At 45.0% G+C, this 24,888-nt stretch overlaps 1 protein-coding gene and 1 pseudogene across 2 annotated transcripts in view; both read left to right on the top strand.

The window, feature by feature from the left end:
- The window catches only part of LOC144136451 (acetylcholinesterase-1-like), a 49,589-nt gene extending 35,119 nt beyond the window's left edge, over window positions 1-14,470 (top strand). For both annotated transcript variants that reach the window (XM_077668785.1, XM_077668784.1), the window contains exon 3: window positions 14,169-14,470. In XM_077668785.1, the coding sequence (XP_077524911.1) occupies window positions 14,169-14,316 (148 nt within the window). In that variant the 3' untranslated portion in view covers window positions 14,317-14,470. The remainder of the gene's footprint in view (window positions 1-14,168) is intronic.
- On the top strand, window positions 11,637-11,804 carry LOC144095781 (U2 spliceosomal RNA; annotated as a pseudogene).
- Window positions 14,471-24,888: the final 10,418 nt, after the last annotated feature.

Raw genomic sequence — 24,888 nt, 5'->3', positions numbered from 1 at the left:
CGACGCTGAGCCCTCCAGGAGCCCCCTAGCAGTCTGACTAGCCACATAAAGCTCGGCTAGAAATGCATAACATGAAGAAAATATAGAATAGTGGAATATGCCACCCGTCAGCCACCGGAAACATACAGGGCATACGCAATGTCCAATGTAGAATCACATTTCCCGCGTTATGAGTGCGGTGACGAAAGAGGAGAGGAAGGAAAAGAAAGGGAAGGGATTGGGTGATTGTTCCGCTAAAAGGAATGCCATGTTCGGCAGCATTCGTAATCGTTTCCTGTCTTCGCTCGGCTGGCTGACCGAGCGCCAAGACCTCAGACACCGGCCCCCGCAGTTGGCTAAGAATCGCTTCTCGCAAATTATCGGCCAAAAAAAGAACGGGTCACTGCAACCCCTGCCAACCGCGATGCTGTGCGCGACAAGCTGCCTTCTCGCGTGCGCTTATCTTGATCACCCGAGCTGCCGACCGAACGACCAGGCACGGAGACAGCCATCGATGCCACTGAGCAGTTTATGCTTGTGGGTAATCGTTATCAGCGCAGGCACTGCATCTGGGCCTTAGTGGCGCACAGCTTAGCAGAGGTGTACGGCACAGTGGGGAAAAGGCAGGTGTATTAATATAACACCGATAACTGCAGTCAGTTACCATAACTGCGATACCACGTTCGTGCTGTTTGTGCACCAGACAACTCTGACATTGAACGCTGCGACAGAAGAAAAAGCGAGAGCTTTTGCTTTTTCCCTGCTAACGTATACATTATATGATGCGTCAGATAAAGGCAGGAGTGGTTAGATAAAACGTGAAACAGCCTTCTTTGAGCAGAGAGCGTAATTTGGCTGTGGTGGCGATGATAGCGTGTCCTCAAGTGCGTTCGGCTTAAATGCGGTAGCAAACTCTGCGTTGGACTCAGTGGGCCAAGTTTTTAAGGTTGCGGTTTTTGTTTTTAGCTCAGGTAGGCCACTTTAAATGTGTTTTTGAGCACTCTGTGAAACTTGAACGTACATTGTGAGCACGTAACTGAAGAAAAAAATGAGCTGCCTGGTCTTTTCTCAAGTGGAAGTTTGCCGTTATGCGCTAAAACTTGGGAGCGCATCTCAGTAAAGCAAAAAGGAAAAAGTTTTATCAGTACAAAAGAAAGACTGATACAAACTAATCCTCACAGCGGGCCGTGAGTCGCAGTAAACTGTATTGCCAATAGATAGAACCAAATATTTCCTGAGCAATCACTATGTTCGATGGAGTTCTCCGCGTGTAATGTACACGGGAACAGCGGAATCGCGGAACCCGGGTGTGTTTTCAGATGGTCCGCTGTCTTGAACCGTATCAGAGAACCGAATGACACTTCCCTCACTTGCCGTGGTTTGACGGGTTCGATTGCGCCGGTAACGGCCGCATTTCGAAGGCGGCGAAATGCGCCCGGTTGATGCTAAGTATTTCATCATCATCATCATCATCATCATCATCATCATCATCATCATCATCATCATCATCATCATCATCATCATCATCATCATCATCCTGACTACACCCACTGCAGGGCAAAGGCCTCTCCCATGTCTCTCCAGTTAACCCTGTCCTTTGCCAGCTGCGCCCACCCTATGCCTGCAAACCTACTAATCTCATCCGCCCACCTAACCTTCTGCTGCCCCCCGCTACACTTGCCTTCTCCTGGAATCCATTCCGTTACCCTTAAGTACCAACGGTCATCTTGCCTTCGCAGTACATGCCCTGCCCAAGCCCATTTCTTCATCTTGCTTTCGACTATAATGTCATTAACACGCGTTCGTTCCCTCACCCACTCTGCCCGCTTCCGGTCTCTTAACGTTATACCTAACATTTTCCTTTCCATGGCTCGCTGTGTTGTCCTTAACTTAAGCGAAACCTTTTTTGTTAGCCTCCAGGTTTCTGCCCCATAAGTGAGTACCGGTAAGATACAGCTGTTGTACACTTTTCTCTTGAGGGATATTGGTAACCTGCTATTCATGATCTGAGAGAACCCGCCATATGCGCTCCACCCCGTTCTTATCCTTCTAGTTATTTCCCTCTCATGATCCGGATCAGCAGTCACTACCCGACCTAAGTAGACGAATTCCGTTACCACTTCCAATACCTAAGTGTTTGGTGGGCGCTAAATAACCTCGGGAGTCGAAATTCATTTGGGCCTCTTTACTACGGCCAGCCTGAGAGCTGACGGTGCATCGTTTACAGGCGAAAACTTATTCCTTATATTTCTGTCATCTATCGATGCGCTAGAGTTGGCCCAGCAGCACGAACGGTGCGTTTATCCCCGTGTGGTTCCGCGTGCCAGATCGCGTGCTTCGATGCCACATTCGGCCTCTCTATGCGCTCGACTGGATACGTCGATGGCATCGCGGTTATGTAATAGTCTTTTCCTCGCCGAAGCGTGGAACCTGCGGGGCATGTGAAGTGATTCTTTCTCCTAAAATCGATCGAGTGAAAGTAAGGATTTGCGAATCAAAAACAATGATCTTGAGCATTACAAATTGAATACGGAAACTTTTTGAGGTTTATATGTTTTGCAGCTTAGGCATCCAGCTATTTTCGAATATCTGAACCTACTTTTTTGAATAGCAGTTGGCGATACGAGGGTAATTTTGTGAAACTTACCACAAAAAGCGATAAAGCGACGGATTTAATGGTCTTGCAGTGTATATGCTGTTTTTACAGCTTGTGGGTGGCTGGCACAGCTCCGCTGGCCTGGGAGTTTTATCTGGCCAGCCCATTCGCACCCGCTACGGCTCAGTGTGGTGCTCTGCCACTGGCACTGCTGTCGTGGGCTTTATTGCCGGCCGTGGTTGTTGCAATGAGATGAATTTGAAATGCAGAGATGCGAGTTATTAAAATCTGCAGTTTCGAAAGAGAACTAGTACTAGTTGGCAGTAATTACTCCAGAGCCGACGATATACTGCTACGACTTGCCTTTTAGTCTTTCCTACGGTTCTGGCGCCTAAGCATTATCTAATTAACTCTTGGAGGCTCATTTTAAAAAGGTTCTCCTCTGTTTGTTTCGCAACACACACAGACATAAATAATATGTATATATAATGACGAAGTGACGAGAAATTTTAGGACATTTCAATTTTTCTCCGTATTTATTAAAAATCTTGCCTTGTCCTGCCACATTTATATGCCTTATTTTTTATTGCCTACTGAATTTAATCAGGCTCTAAGCTGATATTCGACGCATTTATTTAATTGTCCCGAAGATTACAACCAGCTCGGACTGATTCACACTGATGTTACTCGCAAGCATTAGATATGTTCGAAACAAATTGAACCAAGCGGGTTATCTGAAGTGGTTAAATTCAGAACAATGCATGTTACGCTGACTTCGTTAAAGAAAATTCAGCATTCTGATAATTGAGAGAACGCGCCTAATCCCGCCGCGTTTTTCTTAGATAATTTTATATCAGCTATCGCGCGTTCCAGTCGTTCGCGAGGACGCATCGGAGACATGTCATAGAAGTCACTGGACCTTACACTCTTTTTTTTATAAATGATGACACTGAGGCAAACGCGCATGTCGCCATAATCAAATGAAATCCGCACTCTCCTTAAATAAAAGACCGAATGCAGTAGTACCATGCGTCTTTCGTCGCATTCTTAGAAGGCAAATATTTTATCTTAATCATCATAAAAAGACAAGTCATGTTCACTGCTGGGCAAAAGCATCCCAATTCAATCTCTAACAAACCTCACGCCAACAGCCTTAATCTCATTTGTCTACCTACGTGTCTGCCGCTCTTTGTAACGTTTTCGTCTCTTTAAAAGCACTCCATTACTTTAAAGGGCCACTCATTACATCTCCGCAGTCCACATCCCATTTGTGTACTGTCGCGATAAAAAGAATTTGTACAGCCTCCATTGATTGTATCATCGATGACACTGGCATCTTTTTCTAACCAGCCAGGTACAAGCACGATGGAAAGAAATGCGAACAGCCGATCGCGTAGGCGCCGCGGTTTTGGCATTTATCTTTATCGCGACAGTACATTTCTTTTTTCTGCATTTCACCTACAGGATGTCAATAGTTCCTGTTAGCTCTGTGATCCACAGTGCTCTTTTCACGTCCCCTAATCCTAGTCCGGCAACATGCCTTACTGACCTAATCCTAATGCTATCATTTCCGTCTTTACACCTCGCCGCGCTTTCCTTAAATCTATTTCAAAACATGTACAAATTCCAGGAATGTACGGTTTTGTACAGCCTTGGACAGATATCATATCATACCTCCTCCGTACCTTAAGACAGTGCGCGCACCCGTGAGCGAACCTTGGTGAACCTCTGTGCATACCTCGAATAGACGGGCTTGACGTCCCGTCTGTTCTCCGCCAGGTAGTTACGCGCTGTGACCGCACGCTCCGCGAGTGGTACCTTGGACGATTAACAGCTGGACGGCCCACTCCAGCTGTATTGTACATAGTGTTGTGCGCGCGTGTTTTTATCCTTTTTTCGTGAACATATCGCGCGTACAACCTGTATATATTTATTATCGTGTAAATAGTATTGTTGTATACATCACCTCTCTCCATATCCTTTCATCCTGTCCCCTCACCTCTTTCATTTCATTTATCAATTCTGCCTGCTATCCTTCACTTCCGCTGCCCCAGCTCATGTGCTTCAGTATCGATGACAGATGTCGACGGTGGCAAAAATCTTTTCCTTCCTCGTTTATTATTATTTTTAATAAAACCACTTGCTGCCTTAAGACCTTTAAGGGCGCCGCAAGTGCCCGTCTACAATACACGACAAAAGCATCTTGCGGTCTAGGAACTTTTTACCGAGGCTCTATGCGTAGTACGTAAGGCATGGACTGAAGTGCGGCTGCTAAGTTCCGTGTAATAGCGTACATACGACATCCCGAAAACGTGTGGAGCTGCACGAAATGGAAAAGAGTGCGGCGCGTGGAAGAAGAAGCGCCGGGCTGGCTCAAGAGAGCGCTTCCGAAGCGCCCACATGGAGGAAAATGCGCCTTTCCTCTTCCGCGGGCGGCGGCGCCGGAGCCTCTTACGTCTCGGTAAATTTACATTTCAACGCTACGCAAGCGCGCAGTGCAGGCGCGTGAGCGGCGATTCCGTTGGGCATTGCGAATTTCTTGTCGTCAGGGGAAGGAAGATCGGAGCATGGAAAGAAGAAAAAAGGAAGAAAGTGGTAAAAATAGCCCCAGACGCCGGAAGACAGAAAAGTGAGGAAAGCGATGAGACTGCAATACAACAACAACAACAAAAAAAGGCAAAGTGAGTTGTTGCCCGATCTATGAAGAAACATGGTTCACGTCATCTCTTTTGCGCGCGTGAAGCTTGCTCTACTGTGAGCTCTGACCGTACCGACAGCTTCGCACTTTCTTGGTTTCGAGACTTCATTCCCAGGAAAAATACAGTTGAAGCCAGAGCTGGTGTTTGTACAAGACTAACCCCATATGTCGCTTCGATCTCACTCACTCACTCACTCAATCAATCAATCAATCAATCAATCAATCAATCAATCAATCAACCAATCAATCAATCGCTCAATCAATCCTTAATTAACTCACCCGGTGATTTATAAGGGATGTATTGGGAAATCACCGAGAGTCACATCTATATATGATCCCTAAATTGGCACTTACGAGAGCGGAGCGTGATGATCAAGAAAGGGATTTATACAGGTTCTATATGAAGGAAGCCAACAGTCACTGAAACCATGTACAGCATAGAGGGGCGTCTTTTTTTGTTTGTGAGGTTGATCAATAAAAATTAGTAGCGCAATCATGTCTTAGTTGAAAAATAATTGATTAGAAAGTCGAAGGCAACCACGTGCCACCGGTAGGATCCGAACCCACAACTTCTGTGTGTCGCGTACGATGATCTACCAACTGAGCACGTCCTCAGCGGCGTGATGCGAAGGTTTCCGTCATTTGGATAACTGTTCGTACAGAATCAGCGCGATTAATACGCAAAGCTCTGAGTTAGAGCTCAAACGTATTTTGTAATATATTCTTCCTGATATTAATTCTTGAGCATCCACATCACTGCTGGTTGAAGCCTTTAACGGCAGAGCTCATGACCGGAGACCGTTGCCATACGCCAGGAGCACCAACATCAAAGGCGGGCTGCCCATTGTTTAAGTAACAGAGTAATGTATCGAGAAAGGAGTTGTCACAAAAAGGCGGCCGATTTGTTCAAAAAGAAGCGCTATCTCGAATATGTCACGCGTAATGCACGCAGTGTAGCCGATGCACGTAATTATGCAGCTCAGTAAAACGACGCGATACGTGTGGACAATTATGGAAATTGAATAACCTTAAGACACTTGAGAGGTCATGCTTACGATTCGAGACTTTGCGATTCTTTCGCAATAACTGCGGATTACACATGAGTAGAGTGGTATGACGCCGCACAGTAGTGACTGCTGCGGCGGTTGCCTTCTCTTAACCCTTTGACGCGTCCTCTTTCGCTGCTAACTTTTTATAGACCACATAACTTTCACGGCACCGTTACTGCGTCGTCTAAACAGCAGTACTCAATAGTTTTAACGGCGTCTGTGACAACTATGGCGTACAGAGGCGTAAGAGCTGGCAAGAGTAACCGGCGGAAGTTTCCTTCCGCCGCCCTTATTCGCGGCTATCGCAGGCACTATAATTATTCATGCACGGGCGAGGCTGTTGAAAAACGGGGGATGACTCCGGCCGCCAGCGACTCGTCTTGTCGGCCCAATAGGCAGATCAATGGAGATTTCCTTGATGCAGCGACACGACAGCGTACCGCGACTCAGCCATTTCTTCCGCCTTGTCGAGCCCGGATCAGGCGTTACGTTTTGGGGTCAGCCAAAAGAAGAAGTGCCGCGCGTGTCAGCATCGCCGACCCCAATCAGGGCTGCAGACGGTCACTGCGGGAGCGGAACGGCTACTCGCACGGCATCGTGCAACCGGAGAAAGAGCGGAAAGGTCCCGGAGAAGATACACAGGCCCCCCGAGCAAGGGCGAACGAAGTGGTCCGGTTGAGTAACGAGAGCGTTGTTGCAGGACTCAGCGTCGCTGGAGAGCTACAGCAGAGGCGATTATCCACCTAGAAGCTGTAAAACGCGAAATTAGTAAGCAGCATGTTGAGCTTATAAAGCAGTTTCGTCACATTCCGGAACGCAGAGAAGGCGTCCTTCGGAGAAATCGGTGCCTCTGTAAGGGGTCACCTGTTTGTATCGCTGGTGCTGTTAAGAAGGCACACTTGAGAATGTGCGATTGATGTTTTTTTTTGTGTGTGTGAACTTGCTCAAACCTTCGGGAATTGCTGCGATGAAATGTTCACAAGCGGTCAGCGCAGACGGTCTAACAAAGCCTTTCACACTGCCGTTAAACGCTTAATGTTGTAATATTATCCCCATAACTGTGCTAATACGTAATTTATTTTCCTCCGTGCGGCCATTTCAGCAACCGAGTACCTGTTGTAACGTTTGAAATATGAGCGGCCGAGGTGTCTTTAGGTGCAAGACAGATTACACGAGAATTTATTCGCTAACACCGTATCACTTGCCTCAGCCCATGCACTGTACTTTGCATAAATGAGTTCAGCCACCGCTATGCTCCAGCAAAAAAAAAAAAAAAAAAACTGCACCATATTTTTCAGACATGCACCCGGTTTAAGGCCACCTAATTAACAAAGGCGGTTATCAGGCGGCCAGATGGAGATTCCAGCAGTATCCTCTGTCATGGTTTATTTTCAATCGCAAACTCGTCAAGTAATGTAAATAAACAAAAGAAAGGAACAAGGTGCGCGACCGCGAACAAAGCAGCCAGTCATTTAGTGCAGAAAGCGGGCAGGCGACGAAGGACTATTCGTCTCGCAGGATTTCGGATGGGAAACCATTTAATTCGTCAGAAAAGGCAGAATGCAGACGATCCGTGCTAGGTGGCTATCAGTCCACGGCTGACAGTGACCTGGGTAGCCCACTCAATGACCCGGGTTTGAACTCCCAAGTCTGTGCTGACCAACACGGCCTCCCACTGCTCGAGAGCAGGAACCTGTATTAGAGATTTCGGGGGCGGCTCCTCTTTACAATTCCACAATAGGTGATCATAAGTGGCTAAATCACCACATAATGTACATGCAGGGTCGTATTCACCGGGGTAGAATTTTGACAACAGGTAAGGCGTCATGAAGGATCGCGTCTGGAGTCGCCTCCAAGTGGTCTCCTGCTCCTTATTAAAGGCTTTGTCTGGAGGAGGAAATATCATCCTTTCAAGTTTAAAATGATTAGTAATATCGTGAAAAGATGATAGGCCGTCCTTCGAAAAACTCTCAGCAACGACAGCGTCCCCTGCTCGGCTGACGAATCCTCGAGCTGTTATGTGGGCCGCTTCGTTAGCAGGGTTCCCCGAGTGAGCCGGGACCCATATCAATTCAATAATTCTGTCTAAGTCTTTGGTTTGACCCAATATGCTCATTGCTGCCTGAGAAATTGTGCCCCTCGCATAATTGCGTATGGCAAATTTAGAGTCGCTGAGTATGGTAGTAGCTTCTGTGTTAACGATAGCAAGAGCGATTGTCGCCTCTTCTGCCGTTTCCGAGGATTTCGTTATGGTAGTGCCGGAGACTATCAGTCTACCTTGCGTATCCACCGCCGTTAGTGCGAACGCTTGTTTCTGGGGGTATTCTGCGGCATCTACATATACTGCATGTTCATCTTGGTTGTATATGTTGTGTAGAGCTTTTGCCCTAGCCCTTCTTCTCCCCTCGTGGTGAGCAGGATGCATATTCTTAGCTAGTGGCTTAACTCTTATTACCTTAGCGATGCGTTTAGGTATCTGTGTTTTGGTATCTTAGGGCGGCAACTGTATGCCTAGTCCTAAACGATCAAGTATGGTTCTTCCTGCTTTGGTGCGGGAAAGTCGGCCTCTCTGCATTGTTAAGTGTGCCTTTTTAAGCTCGTCTAAGGTGTTGTGTACTCCCAAGCCCAGAAACCTTTCGGTGGAGGTACAGTTCGGTAGCCCTAATGCTACCTTGTATGCTTTTCTAATCATAGACTCTACTTTGGCTTTTTCACTACTGTCTAATTTTAAGTACGGGAGTGCGTAGACAAGCCTGCTTATTACAAAAGCTTGTACTATTTTGCAAAGTTCTGTCTCCTTCACTCCCTTCCTTTTGCTTGCAATTCGTCTAATTAGTCTTACCGTCATATTGACGGTTGTCTGGAGTTTTTCTAGTGTTTCCTTGTTCTTCCGGTTCGACTGAAGGAAGAGTCCTAGGATTCTTATAGTTTGAACTTCCTTTACAGGGAGCCCTTCCACCCAGATTTTCAGTGGAGGCGGAGGTTTGTAATTTTTTGCTCGAGGGCCCCTTGGTTTGTATCTGATTAGAAATAATTCGGACTTGGAGGGCGAGCAGGTTAGCCCTGCTTTACCCACCAGGTCTTGTATTATGTCTACAGCTTGTTGCAGGGTATCCTCTATCTGACCATCGCTGCCAGTTGTGGTCCATAAAGTGATATCATCTGCGTAGAATGTGTGTTGCACACGCGTCGACTGGTCAATGAAGTCGGGACGCGGCCCCGGCGTCGAGAAATCCCCCGAACACGAGCGGCTGCCGAGCTCTCACGCGCTGCCGCTGTTGCCGCCGGCACGCATCGTCGACCGGGAAGTGGGAACGGAAATAAGCGGTCTCGTCTGCATGCCCCGCGATGAAGGCGCGATTACTTCCGGCTCGGCTTAGTTCGCCCTCACTCCCCGTTGGCGGGCTGCCGCTGGAGGTCACGGCGGATTTCTGCGCCGCCAGCGTTGTATGGGCTCTGCCGTCTGTGTGTACGGTGATGCCCTCGAATAGAGGGGCCGGAGGGCCTTTTGGAAAAGCACGCCCTCGTCCGAGATTATAACTGCGAGAAACAGAGGCTTGCCGTAGCTACGGCTTCGCAATTTCGAGTCAGCGGGTAATATGAAAGTGGAGTGCTGCTGGTATTTTGCTGCTTAGAGAAACTACCCGGTGCGATTCAGCCTGCGCGTGCTTTTCGGACCGGTCGACTTGTGGGTGTCGCGGAGTCGAGACGACGAAGCCGTAGCTCGCTAGGAAAGTTTGTCGTGGCAAAGTTTTCAAATGAAAAATTCGTGTACGGCCTGGTTGTCCCTGCAGTAAAATTATCCCTGATGAACGAACACCCCGCTACTGCCATCTGTAGGACTGAAAGCGTTGCAAGTTCCAGCAACAAACAGTATTCAACACGGACAATCGGTTGAAAGGATGTAGAGGGAGGCATGCAGCCTGATTGCAGATCAGCGCGAATGCCTGAGTGCTGCACTTACTTGATTTTACGATGACGACGCATTTTATATTCTGAGCTTCGGATTGGGCATAGTATTATATGTTGATAGTAAACACAATTCAATCTTGGAATTTGCACCTGTACCGTTATGGCCGATATTGATATTCTCTATGTGGCTTGCAGCCAAGATATCTGTGCTTTAAAACCATAAAACATTTTTCACAGCAGGAACGACCGAATAGCATGCGTACATCTCTCGTGCTTCCTTTCTTGACGTTTTTAAATCCAGTCACCTAGCTGCTGCCCTTTGATAGACTTGTAACGTCGGGAATTATGGTGAACGCTGAAGGTTCATGAAATACTTCATTGACAGTCCGCATGGAACACATCACTGAAACAGAATCCCTTAGGGGTCAACAAGCACAATTTGTCTTTTCCGCTGTGCGCTTACGGAGCTCTTTGGAAGCACGGAAACAGTAATTTTTGTTCTGAGTGCTGCTTTCTTTTTTTTTTTCGGTTCTGCCCCAAAACCCATCTTTACAGACAGTAGCTAACATCAGGTCCTCCTTCTGTACGATACGCTGTACACACCAATTTCTTATGTAAATAAAGACTAATTCTAATTCTGATTCAATCTCAGGGAAAAGTTCGACAACTTTCAGTATCACATAGCTATGGCAAATTTCTATTCATCTTGTTTTTTGCTCATATCAAGTATTTATATAGAGCGAATTTGCCTTTCATTCTTCTCATCTTATCAGCGATATATTTGTTAAAGCTTTGTCTTGTGTGCGGGAGGTTCTGGGTTCGGTCCCCAATGCCAACGTGTACACTTCGACTTTCTGGCGTGCACAAGCTTTACCTTCTCCAGGTGCTAAAATTTATTTGGGGCAATATACTTGAGAGAAAGACTCGTAACCAAATAATTTATCTCGAAATACTTAATTAAAATAACCGACCACAGCTGCAGGCGTTGTTAAGTTCCTTGGCAACGTTTGAATCCGTGAAATGCACCTTTAGTTACAGCACGCTAGTTCTATCTCATTTATCTCGCGTTACGCTTGTTGAAGCGCATCCGGTCAACAGTCCTTGTCGGCACCTTAAAGCCCCGGTATCTTTCACAGCTCAAGCTCCCAAGGAAAAGAATGCCGCACTTGAAGATAACAGCAACTGACAATGGCGGTTACTAGCCTCATATGGGCATCTGGGAGATTTTTTTTTTTAATGAAAACACGCACATTTTGCGTTCTGTACTTCACTGATATGTGGAATACGCGATGGCAGCAAATGGTGGAGAAAGTAGGGTCGATTATAACGGAAATATACAAATTAGGTACTGAAGAAACGACCGCCTAGCCAAGTCCGGTATATAGGGCTGCGATTAAAGTTTACCACTTTCCTCATTCAATTTAAGGTAACGAGTCCGGACCCCGTAGAGTATCTGTTACGGGTCCAATTGGACTTATTTTTGGAAATGTGGCGGAGAGTTTGAAGGATGCTTCACTCCCGCCACCGGTTGGCCCGGTATTGCACTACCTCCGGGATCGGCCTTGTCTTTAGCGCGTCTTTACTATCCTGTCTTTCTATCCCATCTTTTAACTCTCCTACTATCTGCACGTGGTAGCGATTGTGGCTCGGCTTGAGCCAGTGGGCAGGCCTGTGCACTTTCCTTTTCTTTCTTCCTGGCAACAACTTCTCTCTCAAGTTAAGGTAGTCCGTTTCCTCATCTAAACTCAACTAGGAGATTTAGATTGAGCTCACTAGGCTAACTGCGCCTCATTTATGAAACTTTTTGAATAAAATGACCAGCAATTATCTCAAGTCAACAACTTAATGCGAATGTAAACGCCGAGAAAAGCGAAAGAAATTGTGGCGAGGCTCGAAAATATGGCGTAGTGCTCGTTAGGGCAATTTTAAAAGCTTGCGTTTTCCTTCATTCTGTGCACTACCTGCCTCTTGTAGACAACGCGGGTATACTTTAGCGATTTTTCGACTTCCAGATAAAGCCTTTTGCGCTTTGATTCCACTTTTGTCGAAGACATGGCCCAGAAAGGAGTAAGGTACAATAGAGTTAGAATGAACGGTAACAACTTCAGCGTGCGAACCCGAAGGCTTTTGAGAATCTCGGCAGCTTTAACTTTTGTATCCGTGAGCCGACGTACTCTGGACGACGCAACTCTAGATAAAAAGTCGAGACGGCAGTTCAGCGAACGCAGACTCACGTTCCTTATCTTACTGGACTCCGCAGTACCTAAAGAGCCGGCGAGGTAATTTGGCTGGCGGCTGGAGGGGGATTCACTGCGAAGGAAAACAAGTGAGAAGGTCCGCCGTGGGGCGAACGGCGTCGCTTGCTGCCGACGCCGCCATAACCAAATCGGGGCTAAGCGGCCGGGCTATCCCCACTCACGAGCCGCCCCTCCTCGCCACCGGAAGGACTCGAGGAAATGTCCGGTAACCGCCGCCGCTACGTGCTCCACATAGCCAGGTGGGAAGTGCTGAGCGGGAGTCGCTTCTCTCTCCCATGGCGCACTGCAAGGTTACTCGATCGTGCGCGCTTAGTCGGCCTTGTTTCTTCGGCTGTTATATAACTACGCCGCCGGTAAAGAAGCAAAAGATCGAGGTCGACTTTCTGGGACTTGCGGCGAAGCGCGCCGCTCGGAGATTGAGCGCGAGCCGCTGTGGTGGACTAGCTCTCGGCACGCTTGTCTCGATGAGATTGATTTATTGATTGATTACTCGACTGACAGATTGATTTCTCAACCAATCGGTTGCTCAGAAGCGATGCATGAATTCATTGATCGATTAAGCTACAGCCCCCAGGGTAGCAATCAGTTTTGTTTGCTTTATTTGTTTTAAATTCAGCAATTTTATAACGTGTCCATGAGAGTATGCGTAGTTCCACCATCACCGTGAGAGGAAGTAAATGCCCCGCCTAACTCATGCAAGCATCCGCTAAAAATAGTGCGCACAAATAGAGGGTGGGAATGGGGAATGAAAAAGGCAGATGGCGGTAAACCTGATTACAAGCACGTGACCGAGCAAATACCTAACAGAGACGACAGTAGGAAAGCACTTAAAGGAGATTTTTTTTTTAGCTTATCACTTACGTGCAACCTTTGTCAAAAGCACACAGCCCAAGCAGTTTTCTTCGAAGCCGTGCAGTAGTGCTGTCAGGGAATATTAGAACACAATGCGGAAATTACAAGCGGGAGGTGCGGGGTTCGATCCCCAGCGCCGTTCGGGTACCCAACGATGATGCAAATCAGTACAAAATTTCCCCAGACCTCTTGTTCGGCTTCTCCGGGGTGATATGCTTGGAAAACGGGTCTCTGGCCCCACCATGCCGCTCATTGGCGAGAGCTGCCCTTGCGCCATTAGAAATCACCACCACCACCACCATCATCATCATCATCACAATAAAGTAACCGTCGTGCTGCGCAGGTGAAAACATAAGCTAGCAAGAAAGATAACTGAGGCACATAAATTACGGAACTTAGTTCTGCGTGGCCTAGAGTAGCACTATCGGGGAAAAAAAACGATTTTCTGAGTATGTCAAGTAGATGCGACGGTGTTTGCATGCTTGTTGCGCGCTACTATCGGCATTTATTTTATGCGAATTTATTTGTGTTATGTATGTACTTCGGTAGCACTGTTCCGTTAAACATCAGAAGTAAGTCCGCCCCGCTTTGAATTTCATCTTCGTATTTTCGGGTTGTGCTGTTTACAGTCTACATGTTGAGCGATCTAGTCTAATTCTCCACGCTAGGTGAATTATTTATGGTCAAGTTTAGGCACGAAATTCGCTTTTCGTAGTAAAACGCGGTACTGAGCAAATACTGCGACTAAGTTAAAGAGTACCGGAAGATAGAGTGGCCTCAGACAATGTTTTCGCGGTAGGCCTAACCCATCTGTCTTCACGCAGCAAACCACCGGAAATGAACGGGACACAGTGGCCCCGCTACTCGGAACTCAATCCGGTGCACATGGAACTGAGTCCCAGGCGGTTCAGGCTGGGCAAAGGACTGCACGCGGACCACTGCCGCTTCTGGAAGAAGTTTATCCTCAAGTGACGCTGGCCGCATCATCTTTCTAGCATCTCACATCGACCAAGGCAAGCGAACAATAGCTGCCACTGCGCCAAAGGCGTCACCTCAAAAGCAATGAGCACACATTCAGGCATCTAAGTATCCCCTTCTTTGTGCAAGCAAAAGCCATTTAAAGGGGAACGCTTTTCAGGGTGGCTGGCATCGCCACGTGTGATGCATGCTCGGAAATACTTCCCGGGTCCTCGATTTGATTGAAGTTCTGAAAGGCGCAAAAGACACACACACAGGAAAAAAGGGGGATGACACAAAGAGCGCCTACTACCAACTGAGTTTATTGCGGAAACACCCTATTTTATAAGCCAAGACATATCAACCACGAACCGGTAGCAGGAAAACACATAATCGTGGCTTGAATTCACATTTCGAAACACCATCGGCAGAAAAGAAAAAGTCACAAGAACAAACAAAAAACCCCAGAATCTAGAACTACACATGGCCGTCTAAGAAACCCAGCTCCTGGCTGCAGAGTTTAATCGATGAAGTGCTAATGCACGTGGACCCAGCTTTCTGTATAAGATAGGCTTCGATAATCTCTTTCAAATCGCTCCCTGCCTCTGCCGATAAACGTTGCCTGTTCCAACACCGGTCCGCAATCTCTGTGTGTGTGTGTGTCTTTTGCGCCTTTCAGAACTTCAATCATGAACCAACTAGCCCCAAAGCAAGTTCTTCTCCTCGGTTTGAAACAATTTGCCTGCTTGCTTCTTGCTTGCTGCTGTGCTGTCATAATGCATAAGCGAACCCGACCGCGGCGGCTGCGTTTTTATGGAGGAAAAACGCTAAGGCGCCCGTCTGCTGCGCGATGTCAGTGCACGTTAAAGATACCCAGGTGGTCGAAATTATTCCGGAGCCCTCCACTACGGCACCTCTTCTTCCTTTCTTCTTTCACTCCCTCCTCTATCCCTTCCCTTACGGCGCGGTTCAGGTGTCCAACGATATATGAGACAGATATTGCGCCATTTCTTTTCCTCCAAAAACCAATTATTATTATTATTAAGTGTAAAGTTCCCCTTCTTGAGGAGTGATATGACTGGCGAGCTTGGCTGTAAACTATATCTTTCCATTTATCTCTCAGCAGTTGTGTGTAGTTTTTCATTGTAGGAAAGTGTACAGCACATGTGGCCGTATTATTTTGGGCCCCTGGAAGCCTGGGATGTACCTACATTTTTTTGTTATTTATGTATTGTACACTGCAGATCATTTAATAAATCCAAGCAGGAGGGCAACAAGAAGGCTGAACAAGAAAACGAGGAAGGAACATCACTGCGTGCTGCGTAATAGTTACTGTACCGACAAATTCTACTCACTTATCGTATGCGGACTCGGGAAATCTTGAACGTATTAGCTCGAGAAAAGCAAGCACTTAGTGAACTTGTATCGTGGCGACGCCTGTGTCACGATACAGAATGATAGTGTGGGATAAAGCGGCAGTTTATTCTATAGTAATAAAGAAAAGTTTATTCTATAGTAATAAAGAAAAATTCTCACCACTGATTTTTTTTTTACGTCACAAGTTTGGATACCGTTAGGTTTCAACATCTTTGATGGTAAATCGAACAGCGTAAACTATAATAAATTAGCCTCACGGCTTTTCATTGGATTGTTTTAAATTGATTAATATTATTTTGTATACGAATCCCACAAAATCCATGCATACCCGAGCTTAGGCCTGATTTGTGAACGATAAGTTAGTAGTGTAACCTGAGAGGGACTTTCCAAAGTGTATTTTTTAAAAAGCACAGCTTTCTAAATGCAGCTTAACGTAGTGTTCTATCACTTTTCATAACTTGCTTCCCTAACTGCTTTAGTTCCAGGAAATAGCCCTCTCCTTGGCGCCGTTATTATTAGAGCTATACTGTCTGGTTGTTTTTGCATTATACATCTCCACGGAGAATTATTTTGCTATCTTAGTCAGGTTCATAAATTTGCCCTCTTTTCGTTTACTATGCCGAGCCTTTTCCCAAAAATTTACGGCTCACCGGGTTTGCTCCTGGGCCATGCTCATAGCACCAGCGAATTTTTCGCGCTCAAAAAACGCAGCGTCAGCATTAAAATTGCCTCGGCATCAGCATAAAAAAAAAATCCCGCCGCGGTGGCTCAGTGGTTAGGGCGCTCGACTACTGATCCGGAGTTCCCGGGTTCGAACCCGACCGCGGCGGTTGCGTTTTTATGGAGGAAAAACGCTAAGGCGCCCGTGTGCTGTGCGATGTCAGTGCACGTTAAAGATCCCCAGGTGGTCGAAATTATTCCGGAGCCCTCCACTACGGCACCTATTCTTCCTTTCTTCTTTCACTCCCTCCTTTATCCCTTCCCTTACGGCGCGGTTCAGGTGTGCAACGATATATGAGACAGATACTGCGCCATTTCCTTTCCCCCAAAAAACCAATTATTATTATCAGCATAAAAAAAGAGTACGGTGTCCTGAACACAATTAGCTTTTGAAAGCCATGAATAATAATCAATGAAACAAGGTTCGTAGGACAACATCCACCTACGAAGCAGCAGAAGCAAAAACGTGCTCTGTATTGCGCATTTCTGTCACAAAAATGTGGTTATAGAAGCCGGAAAGGGGCATAAGCACACCTGTGACCGATTATTATCGCAGGAAGAAGGAAAGGTCTCCTTCATTCAAGGACCCTCAGCGGGGTCTGCACCGCCATACTACGGAAAGACGGTGAACAGAGGTTCTAAACAAGAAGGAGACTACGTGGAGCACAGTGTTCTTGCGCGTACGAGTGAATGTATGTAAGTATGTCGAAGTAACCAAGCATGTGCGTATGTGCTTAGAAGAGACAGAACGCTGTCGGGCATCCTTCACCGACCTGGATACCAGCTTGTTGGTATCGCTGAAATCGCCAAGTGACAGCCAGACTATCACAGTCCACCAGATTTCGTGTTCTCAAGCGCTCGTGTAAACGAGCACTTGCTGTATCGCGACGCCATCGTGTCATTGCTTCATCTCTGATTGTTTTTTTCTGTCGTCTGCCAGTGCGAGCGCCTCTTGAACATCACACGTGCGTTTATTTCAATGTCATTAAGAACCTCCAAAAATTATTTTCAAAACTGGGCGCTGAAATTTTAACCAAAGGAGTTGCCAGTAGCTGTTATTCCCAGCCAATTCGCTTCGATACGCAGTTTTAAAAGTGTCTCTTGCAGCAGAAGAAACTAAGGTGGTAAGCAGGTAAGGTGGTAGGTTAACGTTTTGCCTTTTCTCGAAAGGTTTTGTACGTTAACAAGCATCGTGCCGTAAGTAGGGGAAAACCAGGCCAATTACACAAATAGGCATGGAGTCACACGACTGTGAATTTATAAATACCAAGGCAACAAACTTTAAGTGGCATCCGCTGAAATGTGGCGTTTTTAATTTCCGCATATTTGAGGTAAATAATCTCTTTCAAGTCAAACTTCTTCTGACCCTTTCTGTTCACGGGCTTTACAGCGATAGTGAACAAGTAGAAGGAAAAAATGGCTCATCAGAAATTCTCTCTGTGTAGTCGATGGCCACTGGTACTAACCGAGATGGAATGTAGTATTGAATTCGAAAAAAAAAAAAAACCCTATGGATCCTCCTGCGAATGTATTCCAAAACAAAAAAAAAAAGAGTTGGGGGGGGGGGGGGGCATACGTGCGAATACATCACAAAAATTAAAATTGCCTTTTAAGAAAATCACAATACGAACATAAAGAACAAATGGACTTAAACAAAATATTCGTATAGGTAAGATCAGGAAGTGGTCAACGGCAGCCTTAGCCAACTGTCGATTGTCGCTGTAAATTTGTGCACTGGCTCCTGCAAAAGATGAATGGCGCTTACAGAAAGTTTTTTTCTAATCCGAGCTGAGAAAATCAAAATTTTTGGAGAAAATGGGCTTCATCGCTTAAATGGCCGCCATGCAGAAATAAACTTAATTACTCTACAACCGAGGCACTCGATTTGAGGATGTACCTGGGGCACGCAGTGAGTCGCAGCCGATGCGCAGCAGTCGATTGGTGGTCGATACTTATGTGCCAAAGTTGAAAGTGGAGGTACAGTTCGAAGTTGAGCATTCACATAACACGGTTGAAAGTTATGACAGTTTTTACTGAGCAGACAAAACAATATACAATAAAAACAAACGCAACGTCGCATTCTACAGGAAGATAACAAACCCAACGCTTTCAGAACTATAACCCATATGTGCTCCCAAGTATTCCCAATCCTGCAAGTCCACTCAGCATCGAAAATGTCTAAACAAGCTAAAACTTTAATGGAAAGTGTGACACGATAAGGATATAGAGAATATTCAGTAAATGTGTTCGGAGAAAAGATGCCATGTTTCATACCTAAAAGCCTTAGCCTGTTGTACCGAAAATTTCACGCACACATACAATCATTTCTTCACATAGTGCAGCGAAGTGTGTAGAAAGAGAATATATCATCTTCAATTTTCCTGTGCCATAAGTCTCCAAGAGCAGTAAGGAGAAGCATATGACCAATATCAGGGCTGCACAGCCTCAGCTGTGGTACTAACATGTTCTGTTGTGTGCTTTGTGTGTGACTCTGTAGAAAGTAAGCAACTAGTTCGCTAGCAAAGAGGTCTCACTCAGCCGCATACTACTCATAAACAGCTGGCTCGCTGATGTGAACGGCATAGCATAATGCAGCAGAGTGCGAAATGCATCAAGTCCTGTAAGATCTCACAGAGTGACTGAGAGAACGCTAATGGCGGTGGGGAGTCAGGCAGGATTTTATCAAGAAACTTTCTGGGATGGGGTCACGGACGCTGGCGCCAGATACTGTTCCTTACAGATCAGTGAAGAGTGTAATGGAGTGATGAGATAATGCGGGGCTTAGAAGCTGTAACAGGGGTGCATGCTTGTTTAGCCACGCTGCTAGCGCATTCGGTGGCTGCTTGCTCTAGGTTGCAAAATTTGGCTTATTTGCATTAAACGAGTGAGAAATCAGTCCACGACCGCGAAAGTAGTTATTGCAAGTAGGTGTGGTGCCTTAGGCTTCGTTGCTTCCGAAACGTGAATTGTAGTCTGTGGCATTATAGAGCTGATTTCGGCTTTTTCTTGTATAAATTAGGCGACATTTTCGCAAAGAGGGGAAGGAACGCTCGGGTGTTTTCAAGAGCGCGCAAAAAGCACGGGACGACGTGTTGTGTGCAAGATACCTTTTGTACATAAGCACTTTTCCTTTAACGAGAGAAGTGCGTTACATGCTTCATCGTTGTTTGACAGATTGACTTGTATATATAAAGCGTGACGTCCTAATGCTTAAGTTTGTTTCGTGTCATTATTTAGTTTGGGGTATTCTAAAAGCACCAGGATTTCAATGTCTGCAGTTAACATTAAACAAAAATCACAGTTTAACGAAACAGTTTAGAATAAGTTTTTTTTTTACCAGAAGTAATGGCAGAGCATGCAACTACATGCCAGTGGTAATGCTAAGTTCCTTTCATAACTTGCAACTTAGATTATTAGATTATGACAGATATTGATAGATGAGGTTTGAAGCGCGATGCCCTGATTCTAGAGGACAAGCCTGGACGAAAATAAATTTAAAAAACGAACTTGCAGCCAAATCAAATTACATAACTCATTTATTTTTAGCTGGCAACAGTGCGGAATCAGGAGCTGCAGAAATCATTCTCAGTCAGGTTGAGCGGAATGCATTCCACGTTTTTTGAACATTTACACTATAAGGCCCCAAAACGTTTGAGTAACGTACCTGAAAAATAGATTCGATTTCACTACACTTGGCTACCTTAATATTGTTTACTATCTTGACGACTACACATCAGAGCTCTTGTATTTTGTTTCAAGTGTACTATATGCTATGTCCACGCCGCAAGGTGCCTTTTCTTCGCTCGTGGTATTTTTCGTTAACACACTGCATTGCACGCAGTAAGTAAATTTGGAGTACGAGAAAAAAAAAGTGCTTTAGAAGCAGGTTTTGTCCTCCAGCGATGATGTGAATGATACGTATGTTTGGTATTAATTTTTGCATGTGTGTTCCTAAATGCTCGCGCGAAGGAAGCCAAAAAGCAGCGGTGGCTGCAGTGATGTTTGATGGGCATGCACGTTATTTTCAGGCAAAAAAATAATGTATTGAATTACCAGAACTAAAACAGATTCAGTTTCACATTATAATTAACTTATGTCAAAATTACCCATCAGATATACTGAAACAATCTCGACGCGAATTCTCTCTAGCAGGGCGAAGTAGTTTCCCGACGGCAAACTCAAACTTATTACTCAAACGCAAACTTATTACTCAGCTCCGATCCGGAGATTCAACTGAAGACCGTCCGACTGGCCGAAACCGCCGCTAGGGTCCAAGGACTCCTGGCCGTCGTCTAGGTGGGAAGGCTTAAAGCCTTCTCTACATCTGTTGGACAAATAAAGTTTTACAATCCAATCCAACGGCAATCAGCAGCGAATATTCACTGAAGCCGAGGAGGGCTCGAATTAGCGAGCTTGATCATTCATGACTAATTATTCGATCCTAATCTTATTTGATTCACTGAACAACTTGTGACAGGAGCTTGAAGCTATATATATTTCAATAAATGTTTATTTTGCGCTCTCAGCAAACGAAATCGCCTTAACTTACTGGCCACTAAAATTAAAATCACTGGAAAGCAAACACTCGCAACATGCTGGCAGAGACATGTCGGCCACTAGTCTTGACCTGGCCAGTGGTGCAGTGTTCCTTGAGTCGCGTATGGCAGTTTTCAAACAGAATCGTTGAAACAAACATTGAGCGCTAAGGCATTGGTGGGACGCGAATAATGGGAATTAGGCGCTATTACTGTTTTTAGAGGTATGAGAGGAAAGGGCAAGCACCAGAGCACGGAAGATCAGTATTCTCTTGGTTTTATTATTTTATGCCTGCTGTTCAGCTTACCGTCGCATTATTTCTTTTGCTTTCTTTTCGGTATCTCATTGAATAGCGTAATACGCAATGTTCTCTCATAAGTGTACTGCGTTCTTCAGTCTCAAATTCGTCAGTGTAATAGAAAACCTGATGCAGGTGTTCGTGTAAAAGTTCAAGTGGCTGCAAAAAGCTGTGACAAAGCGGTTTAATAATTTTCTTCCGAGGCTCGCGGTCATGTCAGATAAATTTCATTGCTATGGGCGACTGTAGAGCCCTGCAGAGGCCAGCATATTATACTTTGTACCTGCGTCTATTTTTTTTAGCAATAAGCTACTCACGGAATACTTCCATGGGGATACCAAGCTGTGCCAAAGATATGTTTCCAACGCTTGCAGGAAGCGCTGAATGTTACAAAATGAAACAGCCTACATTTGCAAGTTGATGCGTATACTTGCTACAATTTCTTTTTTACACAGCTATGTGTTTTACGGAAAGCATTTAAAATCTGCCAATGAATTCTTTTGTTGCCCCTGTACACATGGACGCTGAATACTCGATTTATTAGGCATGCGATATTTTTGTTGCAATGTGTGTTTATTGTGCGCGTATTGTTTGTAAGTTATTTTCGGATGTTCTAACCAGACTCTAAACATTCGTGTTGGTCTTCATAAGTGCAAGATAATGCTTTGCATTTTTTTTTCATTTTCACGGTAACTGTAAACTTCGCAGTTTCAATAAATGTACTAGGCAGTCTTTTCTTAAATTGCCAGATGTGTACTGTGTAAAATGCTCCAAAACGCTTTCTATATTATCAGCTATACATGACAGTCTACGCATTGATTCGCTGTACTCAATGTCAAGAGGTGCATTTGTGTTTCACTTGGACGATATCAGTTGTTACAGATCGTAGTCAGCATTCAAGAGTGGAGTAGGTTTTCACAAGTGACGCACCAAAAACCATATGTCATCCTAGCGTATAGGGGATGACAAATACAACATTGCTTTTTATTACTGGCCTTGAGCGCTGCCCGCGAGAGCATCCTGTGTGGTGCTATGCCGAGTGTTTCAGTGAAGCTCTCTATTATAATGTTTAGAAATAGGCTTCTTGAACTGTAAATGTAGACTTTGTGGCATAATTATGCCTTTTAGTAGACCTCAGAAAGCAGGTGAATTATGTAGACAGAAAGCCGCTGGTGGTTGTTGTAGTAGTTTATGAAAATATAAGACAATAATAAGGCTGTTCAACTAAATCCCAGTAGTCAACCTTTTCGCCATTAAAGTTGGGGGCCTGGTTGAAATTATACACTTGTAGCTGACAATTAGTTATAGCCATGTCAATTTTTTGAATTTCTAAAACGCAATTATCTTGCTTTTTATTTTTATATTTTTGTGCAAGACAATGGTACAGAACTTTTTTATTGGGGGACGGCAGTAAAGACAGAAAGCTGCCTGACGAGGTCCCGCCACCCTGGGGAAACAGCGGTTGACACTCAAGCCCAGGTCAAAACAGCAGAAATATCTTTTTACAAGCACAGCAAATCTGTGAAGAAATGTGTTTTTAATTTTTTGCAAAATAACTATGGGCACAAAAACAGATTTGGGTATCTATTCGGAACGCATGGTACGAAAAAATAACTAAACATAAATACGTCTCCATGATTTAACTCAACACTTCAGAAGAAATTGTTGGTTATTCTAAAGCGCTAATGTTCCTTTAAGAACAACTGCAATACCTTCTTAACTTTATTTATTGAACAACTCATGGTCATTAAGTCGTGAATGATTTGATACCTGTTTAATAAATTCAGTATCTGACAGCTGAATCTCTGATATCCATAGTTCATTCGAAGTCGGGGCTTAGCTTTATATTCTTTCTTAAGTCGCATGTGCTTTTTTTTTTCCTGATATCTTGTTTCCAATGCAGTTTTATCGAACCGGTATTGGCGATAAACTTCAAAACAGTCTGTATTTGTAGATTCTGCGTACTTCGAGTATTCCATACGATTTAAGGTAGTGCCCAAAACTATTGGGCAATTCCAGGTTACCCGTAGCAAGTATTGCTCTTTTTTGGATTGACAGTAGAGAATCTGAATTTGCTTTCGGCGTGGTTAGCTACACGGGTGAGCAATAGCTAAGGCTTGAATGTATAAGAGACTAGTATGCATGTCGTTTTAGAGTAGCTGGAAGATAACATCTTAGTATATTTAAAATGCCTAAAGCGTCAGAGAGATTAATTCTAAGTTCGTGAATGTGCGCATTCTATAAAATAATTTCATGGAATGTAGCACCTAGGACTCTGGTACTCGAATACTGTTCTAGGTCCGCACCTAAAGTTATACAAATCGAATTGTACATTTAGAGCGAAATAGTACACAATTTCTCTTGTTTATGTTCAGCGTGAGGTGGTTATTTCGTAGCCACGAGGTTAAACCGAGAAACCAATTGATCGCCTCTGTAAACAACATATCTAAATCTGTTCAAATAAAAAAAACGCACTGGTTTCGCAGCACATAAATCTACATTTGAAGCGGCCGATATGTTTACAATATCATTAATTGGCTCTGTGGTTCAACAAATTCTGGCCATCTCGTGCGCCATTCGAAGACCGAGCGGTTCTGGAGTACGCATAGCAACGCCCAGCAGTGCGCAACCCTCCGTTGAGCTCGTGTCATGTGAACTCCTCTCCTCTCGCGTGCCCAAGGTGCTTTGCCAGCTCGACATTACCCTCCGCTCCAGTGCGGGCGAAACAAAGTCACAGACGCGTGCGCCATGGAGTGGCATGCACTGTTGGGCGTTGGTATGCGCGCTCCACAAGCGCGCGGTCTTCAAATGAAGCACGAGTTGGCCAGATTTTGTTCAGCCAAAGACACGAGCGTCTTCGCGTCATCAGTTGAATTCAGTAAATCACTTTTTTTTCAAGCGTAAGTGGAAGACGAGGCAAAAGACTCACTTGAAGCCTTTAGTTGCGAAAACGATTATGCGTACTACTTATGGCTAGCGACAAATATCTACATTTAGCCGAGCACCTAGTTGTAGCCGTTAAAATTTTAACTATTTAGATTAAATTAACCAGCTCTCTAACGTGAAAAACTAGTTATCAGGTGTCCGTTAACACTGGTAATACTACTACGCTGCAAAAGCCATCTTTATAAACCAAAAGCCCTATTTTTAAAATTTAACGGCGGGCTTCGCTGAAACACACCGGTACATTCTTCCACCGATTGTTATGATTATGGCAGCATATAATTTTGTGATTTGGTTAGTCGTATGAAAACACTCTTGGCAATTATTATTTCCGTGTGTGCCATTTTAGAAGTGTTTTGTACGTGTTTTTTTTTTTGTGTGCGCACTTCCTTTGCAAATATTCATAGTGTGTCCCGTAATCAGTGCGACACACAATCTTTAATGACAGACAGGACTTCGTACAGAAGTTACAATCGACTGTCATGGTTAACTTTTTAGTAATCCGGAATGACTTTATAATGCTGCCTCACAGGTCAGCACTTTATCTCAGACTTTATTCGTTCAATAGCTGAAAAGTCTTGCCTTAATGGCTTAATGCCACAACACTTGAAGATTGGCACACAGCTGTTGCTTACTGAATCTTAGAGGCGAATTTTGTCGAGGAGGCACTTCGCACTTATACATAACAATGCAAGGGTTATCCAATCTTCCCA

This window comes from Amblyomma americanum, chromosome 6 (assembly GCF_052857255.1).
Source record: "Amblyomma americanum isolate KBUSLIRL-KWMA chromosome 6, ASM5285725v1, whole genome shotgun sequence".
Taxonomy (NCBI): Eukaryota; Metazoa; Arthropoda; class Arachnida; order Ixodida; family Ixodidae; genus Amblyomma; species Amblyomma americanum.
Note: the sequence above shows the minus strand (reverse complement) of the source record. Positions and strands in the feature narration are given on the sequence as shown.